The sequence below is a fragment of the Scomber scombrus genome, chromosome 12, assembly GCF_963691925.1.
Source record: "Scomber scombrus chromosome 12, fScoSco1.1, whole genome shotgun sequence".
Classification (NCBI taxonomy): Eukaryota; Metazoa; Chordata; class Actinopteri; order Scombriformes; family Scombridae; genus Scomber; species Scomber scombrus.
The window spans coordinates 6620715-6636621 of NC_084981.1; the positions used below are offsets into that span (position 1 = coordinate 6620715).

General features: G+C 40.9%; 1 protein-coding gene across 1 annotated transcript in view; it reads left to right on the top strand.

The window, feature by feature from the left end:
- LOC133991582 (adhesion G protein-coupled receptor A3) overlaps window positions 1-15907 on the top strand; it is a 159437-nt gene that overhangs the window by 57930 nt on the left and 85600 nt on the right. The window contains exons 10-12 of the mRNA XM_062430038.1: window positions 41-190; window positions 1393-1554; window positions 1932-2165. Coding sequence (XP_062286022.1) covers window positions 41-190; window positions 1393-1554; window positions 1932-2165 — 546 coding nt within the window. The remainder of the gene's footprint in view (window positions 1-40; window positions 191-1392; window positions 1555-1931; window positions 2166-15907) is intronic.

Here is a 15907-nt window from a genome sequence, read left to right on the forward strand (position 1 = left end):
CTCCCGAGCGTCGCTGAATATGTTTCCTTGTTCTTTCCAGATCACCATTAACACCACCAACGCTCAGCCTTTAGGCCAGCAGTTGGTGGCCTTCACCAGCAGGGCGGCTCACTTCACCGACGTCATGGACGTCATCTTCGTCACACACCTGGTGGAGAGACTGACGAGGCTGGTGGAGAAGCGCAGAGATGTAAGCGTGAACACACACACACACACACACACACACACACACACACACGCACACACACACACACACACACACACACACACACACACACACACACACACACACACACACACACACACATGACGTTTGACCTCTTATACTCAATTCCAGGAACGACAAAATAAAGAAAATCTCTTTCCTTTGAAATGGCTATTAAAGTACAGTCTTTCTTTGATCACTGACCTGTTTCTTTGACCTCAAATAGAAGTTTTCACCAGATTGTACTCCTCTATTAAATTTGTAACATGACATTTATTAAAGGTAGGACTACTTGTACTTTTACTGTAAGCTTCTCTCTTTATGAGCATATGTCTTTACTCATATCTTTCTTATAGCAATGATTTTTCTTTAAGGAAGGATGAGATTTCTCAGGAAAATAGTTTAGTAGCTCATTTAGAGGTAACAGTGGCTTCTTAAGAGCCTTAATTGACCAAACAGAAAATGAGACTTCAGCAAAAGACAGCAGAGGCTGCCTAAAAAAAACACAGCAACACTCCTTCAATCAATTCCAGACAGCTTAACTTCTCACCTCATATGCTTTCCTCCCTCCTATTGCTGAGTTAGACCTGAATCATAATTATAGCTACGAACATCCATCTCTCTCTCGCTCTCTTTTTTTTTTCTTTCGGGCAGGCCATGTTTTAGGTTTAAGTGAACTTATCTCATGTCTTTTTCCGGAGGCAATGGCAGGGCTTTATGTCACACTGAAGGTCAGATAGTGAGAGGGAAGGGGTGGAAGGGTGTTGAGCCCGGCACTTGTCCAATTACTCATCACTGGTCACTCGGGACGAGATATTATTAGGCGATACTTGCAGTTTTATCACTCCTAAGACAATGCTGATGAGGCCACCCTCCATTTATCCAATAAAGAACAGTCAAATGAAGCAACAATGAAAAGTACAGTAAGTAAATAGCGAGCTGCCATCCCAAGGAAGCAATTATGCCCCATTGGAGCCACTAATCTAAATTAAATCTCCCTATAATGAATGAAGCCACCATTGCCTCCCTCACAATTCCGGCTGGAGATTATAAATGTGCCCGTTGTTGTGGATATGATTGATTTGCATGATGAGTCTGCCTCTTCGCGTGCGCTTCCGGGCTCTTGTACATACATAGTTGGTGTAAATCAGCGCACTCAAACATTTGGGATGCTTGTGTTTCCACAGCTGGGGGACTATATATCAGACATAGCCAGTAACATGATGCTGGTGGAGGAACACATACTGTGGATGGCCCAGAACGAAGCCAGAGCGTGCACTCGCATCGTCCAGTGTGTGGAGCGCATCGCCGACCTGTCGCTGACCGGAGACAATCAGGTCATTTCTAAGGTATGATTGCATGATGTCACAGTAAAACAAACACACTCACAACCACACTGAGCCAGGGCAAAGGTTGATGATGTAAGTAAATGTCCCATAGCTTTACCTTTTTTCTTCTTGCAACTCAGAATAATGAGAAGTTAATTTGGCTCTAGCAGATAGCAAGAATGAGGCAAAAGAAAGATAAATAGCTTCCTTTGTTTCTTCTGGTTTCCGTCTATTTTTTCCCTCTGTGCTGTCACTTGGGATAAAAGCATCTGCTTAATGACTAATATAAAAATCTCTCTTCTCTCTTCCGCCACCTCCCAACCCTTCTCTCTTTCTCTCACTCCTCTCTCACCCATAACTCTCGCCTTTCCCTTCATACTCTTTCTCTCTCTCTTCAGGTATCTGCTAACATAGCTCTGGAGGCCTTCCTGATCCGACCCTCTAACTTTCTGGGCCTGTCCTGCACGGCGCTCCAGCGTCCCCCCTCGTCGGCCGCGTCGCCCCACCCTGACAGCCACTCCCACTCTGACAAGGACGCGAGCAGAGAGCGTGACGCCGCGGGGGAATCGTTACTCAACTTCAAATGCCACACTGTCAACAACAGCGGCTCACCGGCCAGTCAGCTCAGCAAGGTAAGCTGCAAGTTAACAAAATGCTGTGAAACTTTTCTAAAATATGCTATACGGTTCTTTTACTTCTTGCTTCTGAATCCACTGAATCCAGCCTGAGGTCAGGAAACAACATTCTTTTGAGTGTTTCTCCCTCTCACTCCCGGAGGGGCTTTTTTTAAAGGCCGCACACTTTAGTATTTTTTTGACACTCCGTTTAAATTCACATATATATGAGAAAAGGGACAGAAGAGGCTCGAAGAGAGGAGAGAGAAATAAAATATGAGAGAGGCAGCACAGCTTGTACCGTTAGCTCGCGGGCACAATAAAATGAATTCTCCAACACCACACAGCTGAAACATACGAGAAGGATTACCTGCCCTTAAGTCTGTTGTCGTCTATTTGTCCCAGCGATATGACACCCTGTTTGGGTTTGTTGGCACGCCATAGATCAGCTGGTGATAGGTGGTGGGCGTTGGGGGGGAGGGGCGGGAGGTTGTGATGGGAGGCACGGCCCGAAAACAGGACTGTAATTTGGGAGTCAGTGAATGTGGGCCACTCCCATATGATGGATAAGACGGCCTTGTGTACCTGTCACTTTAAATCAGCCGCAGCCTCATCACGGCTCCGATCGCGGCCGTCCCAAGTGACGAATCCCAAGTCATGAGACGAGAGAGGCGCTCCTCATCTGCACACGGCAGGCAAATACATTCAACTCCCTCGGCAGCAGAAGCAGCATAGTTCTGCAACATTTGAACATTTTGCGCCCTCGAGCCATTCGGTCCGAAGATGAATCCATCAGTGTGTATGCGTGTGTGTGTAGACAGTCTGTGTGGTAGTATATATATATATCAGAGTGTCCGGGTGTGTGTTTGTCTTTAGGCACGCATGCTCGCTTCATTTTCTTCATCTTCTTCTTCTCTGGTGAGACGGGTGTCAAGTCTCTGCGGTTTTGTCAGCAATTACAGCACTTAGCTACATCCTGCCCCCGGGCTGTGTGTAGCATGTGCATGTGTAATACATGTATGTATGCATTTCTGGAAGCTGAGCTAAGTCAGCTTAGGTCAAGACAACGCTGCAGTTCCTCAAGTGTGTGTTTTTTTTTTCTAGAAGCCACTCAGCAAATTTGCTCAAAATTGCCTCTTGATGATTCCCAGATGTACCTTAAATTAGGAGGCAAAGCAATTATTTTGGTTAACAGTGAGAAACACATCTCCAAAAATACACTTGGTTTCATAGTTTTGGCTGGCTTCCTTACATTCAAGCGTAGGGGGAAAAAGAAACAGATTTGTTGCTATTTTTGAGTTTGTTTCGATACTTGTTGTCGTTCTTGAGCATAAAAGTCTCAGTTCACCTTTCACAAACTATATGAGAAAATGTGTTGATGTGCAATTCAAAGCTCCTAATATCTGCCTCTGAAGCAGCCTCTTTATAATATATAGTCATTTGGTTTGTATTTGCAGTTGTTGTGAGTGTTAGTCATGAAATGTGTGACTGAAATCAAATGTTTGGTTCTTTGTGCACATTTTTCCATATTGTGGTGGTAAACTGTTCTGGCATCTAAATGTGCTGCTCAACAGGCGTTAACTCAAAAATGAGGTATAATTTCAGTTGAATGATGCCTATTGACCGTATTTTCCAAAAATATGTGTAAAACCTGTGGTAATAAGTTGGAATGGAGTTGGCTAAAGAGGTCTAGCACAGAACGGGGTGAAAATTGATACCTTATGCTTAATAAACAGTTAGTTGCTTGGTTGACGGGAAGACAACTGGAGGGTTGAAAATGGATGCATGTAACCAGTGTGAGTGCAACCAGTTCAATTTCAGGTAAACAAATAAACCAATAATCGACTTGACATTTTCTAAATAATAAAGTAGAATTGATTTTATTTACACTACATAATGCTTATTTCAGCAGTTCCTTGCAGCAAGAGGAAACATTAACTCTGACAGGACTGAAGAATTAACCCAATAAGGGATTCAGATTTGATTAAAAAAAAAAAAGCTTTCAAACCTTGGTTGGCATCTTTTAAATTTGTTAATGCAAAGTAGTGTCCATCTTACTTAATTCACCTCCTTTGAGTTTGACTTGGCATGCATTGATACTGCAGGTAAGTACTTTTTTTTTCTCTCCACGTTGTGCCAGAAGTGAAACAAATGTCTTTTTTTTCTCATCTTGCAGCGACAAAGCAAATGATCCATATTAGAGCTTTTCCCATTATGTTATTATATTACTATGTTATTGTAATTACAGCTTCCTCGCTCATATCATGACTTCATCATCTGTACCACTAATATAAAGCAGTGCTATTATGTAATAATAGCTGAACTGAGACTGTAATAGAGATTATTACTGTATCACTGGCTAGCTGGCGTTGCGTGAAGTCATCATAATAATAGCAAGGCTGAAGAGTATTTGAGGCTCAAGCTATACCGTATCAGTATTTGAGACTCAAGCCATACTGTATCTTTCCATTAAGTTAATCTCAATTTAACAAGGCACGTTGATTAAGAACATTACGTAAAATGGAGTACCTACTTTACAGCGGTAGTCCGGGGGAGTGCTTATAGGTGAAGAGAGCCTTACATGCATCCATTTTCAATTAGATTCAACAAGTGCTTTTCCTACTTGTATGTTTTTCCACTGTCACAGCATGAATAATACAATATGCAAATAAGAGGACAACACCGTTACAAGATATGAATACAAAGTCATTCTGCACTAAAGAAAATAGATATCTGGAGTGAATTTCAATACTCACTGGCTGTGCTTATATTTTTGGCAAACGTGCTGCTATTACTCAGCATTTTTGGCATGTCATTGGGAAGGTACAGCCAGTTCTTTGGTGGCAAGCATGCTTTTAAATACTTGATATATTTGGGTAATTTTAACTTTAAAATAAAAAAATAAAAAATCTCTCGAAAGGTCAGTTTTTGGGCGTAAGATGAAGTGTAATACTATTTCCACTTCATTTAGCGTGCAGAGTGAACACAGCTTGTCCTCCCTGAGCGATTCACACTCTCACACCTACGAGCTGCCCCGCTTACACGGCCCCCGCTCCTCAGGAACGGTCGCGGGGTGAGGAGCAAAGCCTTGCTCGAGAGCACTTTAATGGTAATTGTTGAGGGAGGTGAAAGTAACTTCAGCAGCCTATTGGACTCAACTCTATTAATTGCCGCCCTGCAATAATTTCTTTCTATTTCTCTGCGTCTCTCTACCTTACCAGGTGTGTGGGAAATAACTTGCTTGATAGTTCCAATACTTTATCACATGCCCTGGAAAACACACACACATCCTCACTCATACCTGGTCAGCTTATTTTTGGGGCAACTTGAAAGACATTGTAGTAAATAAAGAAATGACTTTGAATCATATAATAAGTTCTGTCTTTTTTTTTTACTTGGAACTGTTTAATTATGTAATTAACTATTTCTAGTTTCTTTAAAGCCAACTGTAGTCAATCCATATAGACACAAGGTAACTAAAACTCTCATTTACACTAATAAGCTTTGTATTGGGGTTCTGCTCTGTTTTATAATCTTAACCTATGAAACCAAGTGGTTAAACATTCCCAGTGTGGTGTCATTTTCTGAAATAAATTATTATACATTTTAATCCAATATCATAAATGTCAAGAGTCAATTAAGTGACGAACATCTGGCTCAAGCTGTGCCACACAGCAGTACAGTATGGTGTTATTAAGAGCAGAGTATGCTCTGATTTATAATCTGTGATAAATGATGACCAAATCAGATTAACCTGAGCAGAAGTGTTTTGTTACAGTGTCTAATTCATATCTGATATTGAATTTTATCTATTTATTTAATGTTGATTTGTCAGGAGGACATTGGATGAGCAGGAGAAAACATGTATTATCAGATTCTGAAGCATGACACTCCACTGTATATGATCTTCAATGCTCAAAGCATCAAATGTAAGCGTTTCCATGACGATAAGTAAGCAGCGCATCGTTCAGCTGAGGCAAATCTCATAATTTCGGTCCTCGCAGCAGTTTTGTCGTGTCGAGTCAGGGGACGAAACCATGCAAAGAAAAGCAAAATACACCAACGGGATCAGTGTTTGAAGAGACGCGTCAAATCAAAGCCATAGTAAAAATGTGTCTGAAACAAGCAGATGTGCAGCTGTAATAGCAGATATAACATGTGAAATGTCACTCAGATTGAAAAAACAACAACAAAAAAAGCAGCCATTGTGAATTGAGAGCGATGGCCTGTTGTGTGAAAAAAGCCATGTTTTGTACCACCGGGAAGGCGACGTGTGTGTGTGTGTGTGTGTGTGTGTGAGTGTGAACTTTGTGTGAGATAAATATATATTTGTATATCAGGAGAGCAGAAGTAAATGCACATAATACACACACACACACACACACACACACACACACACACACACACACACACACACACACACACACACACACACACACACACACACACACACACACACACACACACACACACACTCTCTCTTATGACTCATCAGTCAGCCTGTCTAACGCTGCTCAGTTTAACAGCACACTGTGACGGCTGCAACAGACACACAGCACCACAGCTTGTTATCGAGCAAAGTAGATATTACAAAGATACAAACAAGGCAGAAAAGTGGCATAAATTCCTAGTGTTGGATGCACAGTCATCTCATAATCAGTGATTCCCTTATATAACATGCTGCTGTAGGTTTAGCAGTGAGCGAAGTTTAAACCAGAGTTATTGTTTATTGTTTATCTAATGATTCTACTTTTTAACTGCGTATTTGATACCATGAGTGTATGTAGGTGATGTAAATGGATGATTTTCTTGCATGTAGATTGACTTCCACATCTTCAGTGACTTGCAGTGTCTTTACTGACAGAAATGTGGTGGCAGTTCCTTATTAAAAAAGAACACTGGCACGCTAGGTTTTTAAGAAGGGGGCTTAAAAGTGATTAATCGACTACCTTGTTAAAAAAAAAAACCCTGCAGGCTTCCTCATAAACTCCGCTTCCTTTCCAGGCTGTTCCTTCCATCCTTGTGTAACTGACTGACTGGTTGAGCGATCTGCTCCCTGTCTCACTCTGGCAGAAGCTCAGCACCATTTAGAGCCATTTTGGGTCCAACTGGACTAAGACACACAGCATATGGCCCCGCTGTGCCAACACCTTGCCAAAAAAGTGGCAGAATAAAGCACAAAATCACGCCTTACGTACCGCTCCCTAATGCAAAAGTATTCACCTCTGAATTGATTTTCTGTTGATTTTGCAGGCATGTAGTCAAATGGGATTAGATTGTTGAAGAGAAAGGGCAAGAAAAATAGGAAAAAAAAATTACCCGTTCTGTATCTTTATCTTATTTTTACCACAAAGGTTAATGCTTTAAATATGATATAATAATGTCCATGTCGTTTGCAGATATTCATGGAAAATTTCATAAATTATTGTTCTTTAAAAAAGCTTCAGGGGCTGAAATAGCATCAATAAATCACACAGGTATCATGGACATCCCAGTGGCCCAGTGGTCTAATGTACGTGTCCTTACATGTCCCTCTCTCTTTACCAATGTTACTTGTCATTCTCTGTCAGCCATCAAATAAAGAGGGGAAAAAATCCAAGGTATTTTATATATACTCTGTAGACCTCTGATGTTCCACCCTGAAATCACAGGACAAAATTAACTAAAGCAACCTGCTGACAACTACATTCTGTAGTAGGCTAAATGTAGTCAGATTTATGTGATAAAAGAGCAGGATCCAACACTGGCTACCGTCAGGCCACTTTAAGCAGATGATTGGTCATTTTAAAAACGCGACTTAAGAGTCTACAGCCATGCCAGCTGCTCTCGAGGCTGTATTAGCCAACCTGATCTCACACACATACGTGAAATGACCACAAACTCTAATAAATAAAAATAACAATAATATGAAGTTTTTCTAGAACATAAAACTGTGTAATGTTGTTGAACCGGGGCATTTGTGTGTCTACAATGACAAAAGATCCTAATTAACTTTCCAATTGCATTGTTTCCATGGTAACAGCACACAATTTTAACACATTAGGTGCCGCCACCATATGCTTACTATGACATTGTTAACATTCTGATGTTAAGCAATATAATATTAAGCGTGTTCATTGTCTAGTATGCTGGCATGCTAACATACGGTTATGAGCAATTAACACAAATTGAAGTCCACCAGAAGCTGGTGGCAATGTCATTAGTTTTGCAAGTATTTTTCCCTACTTCAAAGATGAAAAGTGAAGGGATCACTGAAGTTATTGCACTTCATCCAGAGGGGTAGGTTTATACCAATTTCATTAAATCTAGTTGTACAGACATTTTCCTCAAATCTCAAATGTCAAACTCACAGTAGCACTAAAGAGAAATACAGGGTATCCAAGTCATGATGATTGGGTATCTGGGGGCCATAAGTGTCTGTACAAAATGTTGGTTCAAACCATCAAGTAGATACTGAGATATTTCAATGGACAAGCAAAACTTTTCACCCTTTTAGTACTGTGGATATCTGTTCCAGATGTCTCCATGGCGACCCATCCAATAATTCAAGACACTCTTAAAAAACACAAATGTCAACCAGTGCCATCCCCAGAGCCACATCGCTTGCAGGGCTTCAAATCATTTTCTGTATGTCTGTATGTAGGACACACATTCATTAAAAAGCACACTTGTCTTCTGACCATGAAGATTCTTCAGTTAAGCGTTGTAGCTCACACAAAACCAAGTGCTTTTCTGTGTATATCTGCTGTAGGTAGACAAAGAAAGCAATCAATCTTAGCTTTCTGTTTAACAGTGATATGCTCTGAATTGATCTGAATAGGATAAGTATGCATATAGAAAACCATGCCTGAATATTAACCAACATATTCAAATCCTGACCTGATTATCCATTTTACTGGGTAAACTCAACTAGGAGCAATTTCATATTTGACATTTGAATGTTTTGGCAAAGAAGCACCATTTTTTTCCGGTCTCAGATTCCCAGTAGAATTTTATTTTCTCATCTGTATGTGTATCTGTATCTCATCCATATATTAATATAGTGACATTGCACATACAGTATATGTATAAACACATTCACATTTTTATATAGTCACGGTTTCATTTAACTCTGTTGGGTTTGATCACAGACAACATTCTCATCTCGCACGAACAGTTTCAAACGCCTGCTTAAAACCTAATTGGTAGGGATAAATCTGAAATAGCAAATGCTTTGGTTGCTCTACGTTTCCAAAAATGTCACCATCAAAAAGCATACGCCTTCCTCTGTCTTCTACCCCGCTTCTTCACACATACTACAAAGTTGGTTTTGACACTCTGGTTTCAGATATCTAAGATAGAAACACTTTCTGCAAGAATTTGAGAACAAATTCATGCAGAATATTGGCGCAGATAACAGTCTCGAGGCTTTGTTGTGTGCTGGAGCTTAAAAAAAGGTCATGTGGAGTGATGTTTGAAGATCTATGCTGTGTGTGTTTAAGTGATGGATCGTTTTCACAAGGTGCAACGGTAAAAGAGAGTATTCAAAATAACCCAACACAGTGGTTTCCAGGTTGCAACCCTTTAAAACAAAGCTATATTTTATCACTAACTATTAAATGCCTGAAAAGGGCTCAAATGATTATATCATGGTCAATGAAGATTTTCCATTCTAATTGCTTGCAGGTGTGGATTCACTTATAGTGAGCAGATGGGCCTATGATGCATTGCTAGCTAAAAAGCTTGGAGCTACTGTGATCAGTGAAACCAGTAATATGAAATATAAAAATAGCAGCTCAGTGAACACTACAGAACTTTTATATGTTTTATATTAGCTGCAGTGAAGCTGTTGGCTTGCATAAAGAAAATAAAGAGATGAGAAGTCAAAGGAATCAGTGTGAGAGAGAAAGAGAGGCAGCAGTAGAGAGCTAGTTGGTGAGCAATAAGTAACATTTAGTTTGCTGCCAATTCCCAAATTCTTCATGACTCCAGGTCAAATTTGTGAATGTACTACTTCCTGTTAGGTATATGTTGTCTATTAACAAGTGGCTGACGTTCTGAGATTCAAGAACTATGTTTTATAACAAAAACCTGAGATCAAAAATTACTCAGTGGGTAAATTAAGTTTTTCATTAAATTATATATTGCATTTTGTAGCCCAGCTACCCACAACATGATTGTAATAGATTTAGCCAATGCAGAACCACCCAATGCTCCATCCACCATGAAACATCCTACTTGCTCTGTATTATCCTTTACACAATACCACAAAAAATAAAACCTCTAAAAATAACTGTTCTGATTGGGCAGGTCTTAACCACTGGTCTTACATTAAGTCACATAAAGCTATTTTAAAAAATCTTTTGAAAAAAAAAAAAAAGAAGCGTTTTCAAAATCTTCTCAGCATCTCGCCTGATTACCACGTGTCTGCCGGCTGACCTTTAGCTGCTATCACACTGTTTAATACGCCAGTGTCACTTTGTTTAGAGCAGATTCCAAACTAATTATCCCTAAATTACACAAACATATGGCATCTTTTCTTATTTCCCAAGTCAGTGGGCATTATCCTTGAACTGAATTGCAGAGTATATGGTTCATTGAGGATGACAGTTTGGATAATATTTACCACTTTAGATCTCTCTCTTCTTTGTCATTGACAGGTAATTAGCGGAAGCCTTTAGGCTGAACGGGTGAAGTATTCCCACCTCCCTCTCTCTCTCTCTCTCTCTCTCTCTCTCTCTCTCTCTCTCTCTCTCTCTCTCTCTCTCTCTCTCTCTCTCTCTCTCCTCAGATAGCCTCTCTCTGCTCCACACAGCTCCACACAGCTCCACACAGCTCCAATGCTTCTTTAATTGCACCGTGTGGGTGTGTGTTCTTTTGTTTTTGTTTTTTTGGCTTTGTTTTTTCTTGTATTTTCAGGGGGCATGTATGTTGATGCGCTTGTGCTTTTTTTTTTTTTTTTTTCGCGAGGGCATGTTTGGATGCGTGCACGTGTCAACCCGCCCTCCAGGTTACGACTATCTGGGGACACTGTTGCAGCAGAATAGAGCCGGGAGGGGGGCTGTCGTACAATAAACGAACCCTCTGTGTCAGCACGGGCTTCTGAGGCAACCAAATATGACCCAGTTTATCCCGATTCAGTAAACACGGGGCTTTATGAATGCGAATGCTTAATGTCTTGATAATTTGCTTCTAATTGGAATATGTTAGGGATACGCTGCGTACCGTCCTCTAATAAGCAATGGAGGATTTGGAGTGCTTAACTCTTCATTAGCTCGTTGACCTGCGCCCCTGCGTGAAGGGGGCCGCAGATTTAGGAAATCTCCCCCCTTCATATCTGACATGCAAACAACTGGAGGTTAATTGTATTGGCTTTGAAATGCAGTCAAGTGTCAAAGTCAAATGGCAGCGGGAGTTAACACTGAATGGATATTACGGTTTTATTAGTTGATGTTATGCTTTATAATGAATAGTGGGCATGTTGTGTGACTGGGTGTGTAAATCTAAGAGCATACATGCATGCTTGTGTGCTTCTTTCTAGGTGAATGTATGTACACTATGGATGTATGCATGCACACATACATTCAGGAGTGTGTGAGTGTCTGTGTGCACATGTGTGAATCTTCCACATTTACAGCTCCACTGTGTTTATGTGCTTGCGAGTCCATGCAGAGCGTTGAAGGCTATATAGAAAATTTGACTCCGTCCCTGAGGAATGGCATCTTTTTCTCTCTTTGCAGCTCTGAGAAACAAACAGGCCTGTGATGCAGCAGTGAGAGGCCTTGAATGCTAAACACATCATAAGAGAGAGGAGGTGGAAGAGGAGGAGGAGGAGGAGGGCAGGAGACGAGAGAGAAACAGAATTGGAAGAAAAAAGTACAGAGAAAAAGTGACAAAGGAAGTACTGGAGACAGACAGATGGACATATTTGAGGAAATAGAGAGCAAGGGGTGAGATGGAAAGACTTAGCAAGGGAACAAGGTAGGGGAGAGAGAGAGAGAGAGAGAGAGAGAGCGAAGGAGAATGAGAAAGAAAAAAACAGTCCTATCAATCGCTAGAGATCAGCGGGGCCCCGGAGACCTCTGTCCATTTCTACCGAACGAGAGAGGGAGATTTATTTTCCCTTTGTAGAAGAGCAGAGGAGTTGATCCTCTCTACCTTCCTGCGCTGGAAAAGTTTCCCCCCCACCGACTGAATCATTTGTCCCATCCCATCTTTTCTTAAAATCTACTTTGGGATCAGCCGTGTCACTTCAGACTCTTTTATCAGAGCCCTCATCTGGCCCACACCTTCACTTTGCACCCCCTCCTCTCCGCCTCACCCAATTTTGCTCCGATACAGCGATTCATCTGATCAGACATATTCTGCTGTGGTGTTTCATGCAGTGCCTACAAGCATCTCTGTTGGCTGTGTTGTCCAATCCAATGCAGTCTTTTTCTCTTCTCCTCACTCTGCACCACACTGAAGAGATGAATAGAAGCATTTGCTCATCTCTGACTGTTCTTTTTCCCCCCCATACATTTAGCCAAGATCTAATTTTCTCTGTGGTGTGCCACACTCTTATCAGGCAGGCTGCACCATATTGTCAGCCAGCGACGTCCTGACAGCTACTGTAGGAACAGACAGCTCCGGCCTGCCCACCGCTTTAGGAAAAAATAATCCTTTGAAAAATAGGTCATTTTCAATTATACTTTGTATCTGCATCTTAACAGTGTCTTCTGAAATCATGCAAGAGACAGAATGGTAAAAAAAAAAGTTTCCCTGCCTGTAGCCGACACTGTAAACCTGCATCACTCATTCCAGCGTCACTCAGCAGAGAAGTGACAGCGTAATGTGAAATGGGAAAAAAAGTCAGCTTAGCAAATACCTTTTTAAACAGTTTTGCACTGACAGAAGAAAAATATATTTAAGATTTTGCAAATCAAGGCAGGTAGCAAAGATGAAAAATATACAGATGTCATTTCAGCTTTCATTTCACTGTTACAGTGTATATACCTACACACAGGATGGACTGTATTCAAAGTGACAAATCGTGCAGGGTTCAGGTACGTGACGGACAAAGAACCAAAAGGACAAACAAATGCAGTTGTCTTTAAGTCAAAGTCACAAAGGTTAGCACAGATTCAAAGCAATATATGGATTATAAAAGGGTAAAGACACTGTTAGTTTTGTTATAGTTTAAATGTATAAACTATGCTTTGCTTGATTAATGCAAAAATGATGAGAATAACAAGAAAAGTATGAAATAACAAGAAGCTGCTTCTAAGAAGAATGTTTTCTGTCTGGAGGAGGTTCAACATTTTTCTTCCAACCCTTTGTGAGATTTTGGATAGATTGCAAACATTGTCTGGTTCAAAACATTAAAAGCAGTTAAAAAGATGTATAATGTGAGATGACTGCCATACTTCATACTCCCCTCAGAAATAGCATTTTGAAGGAAACGTCAGTGGAAGGAAGCTGTATGTTTTGATAACATACTGTAGAGGAAGCTGGAGGTGGATGGTTGCCATAAAGCACTGACTTGACGTGAGAATCGTGCTTGTGTTAGCTTTAGGCAAACAAAAGCACTTTGGTCAGTGAAGGATTGTGGTATAATAATAAAACTAGACTGTGATCGTTTCCTTTATCATGACCAAGAGCTGTGAGTACACAACAATAAAAAATGTCAATCATGCTTTAGCAACTACAATATTATGTTTGGAAAACAAATGAAATATGTTTTTTCCAGTTTTGTTATATATAAACATTTCCCCCCCTTAGCAAATACGTCAATTAACATTTCCTAAAATATGGAGATAAAGAAACATCATCCAGGTGGCGTTATGTTTATCCCTAAAAGTATTTGCTGTTACAAATGAGTCTCATACTGGATAAACATATTTTCTAGGACACAGGCTTACATACTGATGCCATACTGTTTATACTTTGGCAGCAATCCTTTTAACATCTCTGAGTGTGTTAGACAGTTGTGGGCAATGTTGCAAATCAGTGACAAGGAATTTTTCCAGGTTGAATTGGATTTATTTATAGTAGAAGTACTTTGTCAGGTATTTAAGTCGCTGGATAAGCCAACAGTTCTTGTGTGTTTATTTAACCCATTAGTAATTTCTCAATTTATTTACCAGATTATTTACTCTATCATGATATATATTGATATTACGATATAAAATAACATAACTTTATGAACTTGATTTTATCTAAATCGTCCACCGCCTGACTCTTCTGTTGCTGATGTTGACGTTTTAATTTCAGTTGAATGATTTCACGGTCCTCTTTTGGTTGAGGGAATTGTTGACTTCTGCAACCCTACAATTTATTACGCAGACTATAAAACTGGGCGGCCGTCATGCTAAAAAACAAGGCGATTTTCCTGGAAAGTTGACATTGTTGATATGCAGGTTTCTAGCCAACAGTAGCAATATGGTTCATGTCCCAGTGCAACTCTGAAAGTGAATGAGAGACATCTTTCCTCCCTAAACAACTACCGAAGCCAGCACCAGAAGAGCGGCCAGCACCGGAGCTGGTTGAACTGGGCAGGTGCCAGCTGTTTATGTATGTCACTACAAATTAGAGGCAAGACTTTGCTGAACACCCCCCCCCCCATGTGCTGAGCAAACTTTACCTATATAAATAATGCAGGTCTGAATATTACATCTGCTGATTCAAACTGTTTAATTGACTTTGTCAACTTTGGTGACAACTGCTGACGTATCATCTGCAGGGCCGGTTAACTGTGCCTCCGCTTTGACATGACGTTAGGTCATTATTAGGTCATTATGACCCGGACCACTACAGTCAGATGACATTCATCATCCTGAACTCTCTCATTGGCACTTATGTGACCTCTTGCATGCTTTAGCATCAGCATTTCCCAATCCAGACACAGTTAGCTGATCTCTTCCCCATTTTTCTTTCTCTTTATCTATCAAATGACACTTTTAAGTGCTGAATCCTCTACTTGGTCCAATCTAGACATGAGATTCAAATGTGGGAGGTTAAGGAAAAAGACATGTTAATAATAGTGTTAAACCTCTAATGTATTAGATACTGTCTAGGATATTGCAGAAATATTTCTCTCTACACAGACTCTAATATATAATTTTTATGAGCTACCGTGACAATAAAGCACACACTTTCACACACATATATTTGAACTATTCCTCTCACTCCTTCGCTCTCCCTCCTCTCTCTCTCTTTCCATCATCCTTCTTCTCTAGCTCTCTTCACGTGGCTAAAAGCAGTAAACGCTGAGCCAACTGGCTGAGGCCGGCTCCCATGCCTCCCGTCCGCTAGTTAATCTGGCCTGTCCTGCTTTATCTTCCACCTTTGCTTCTGGTCGACAAATCACAGCTCAGTTGGCTCCCGTTTCTATCCTCCTCTTCTTTCCCTCTGCCCTTCTTCTTGTCCTACAGTAGGCAACACCCCCCCCCCTCCCCTTTGCAAAAAAAAAAAAAAAAAGTAGGGTGCAGCAGTGGGGAGTCCTTTGCAATCCGTCTCTTCTGCTCCCTGTCTCAGTTCTCTCATGCAACCTGCTTCTCACCCCCCCCCACACCCCTCACCCCCTTCCCTTGTGTTTCTCACAGTCTGTTGCAAGCTGCTTTCATCCTCTCATCCTACGTCTCGCGCTATGTGGGGTAATTAGAGCTAAATTAATAGAACATTAGGATGCTGTAAGAGCAGGCTGCCCAAGGACAGGTCTAGTAGTGTATGACAGGCATGCAGAATAATGCAAGAGTAAACAACCGACTGTGGCTAGATATTACACACCACCTCACGTAACG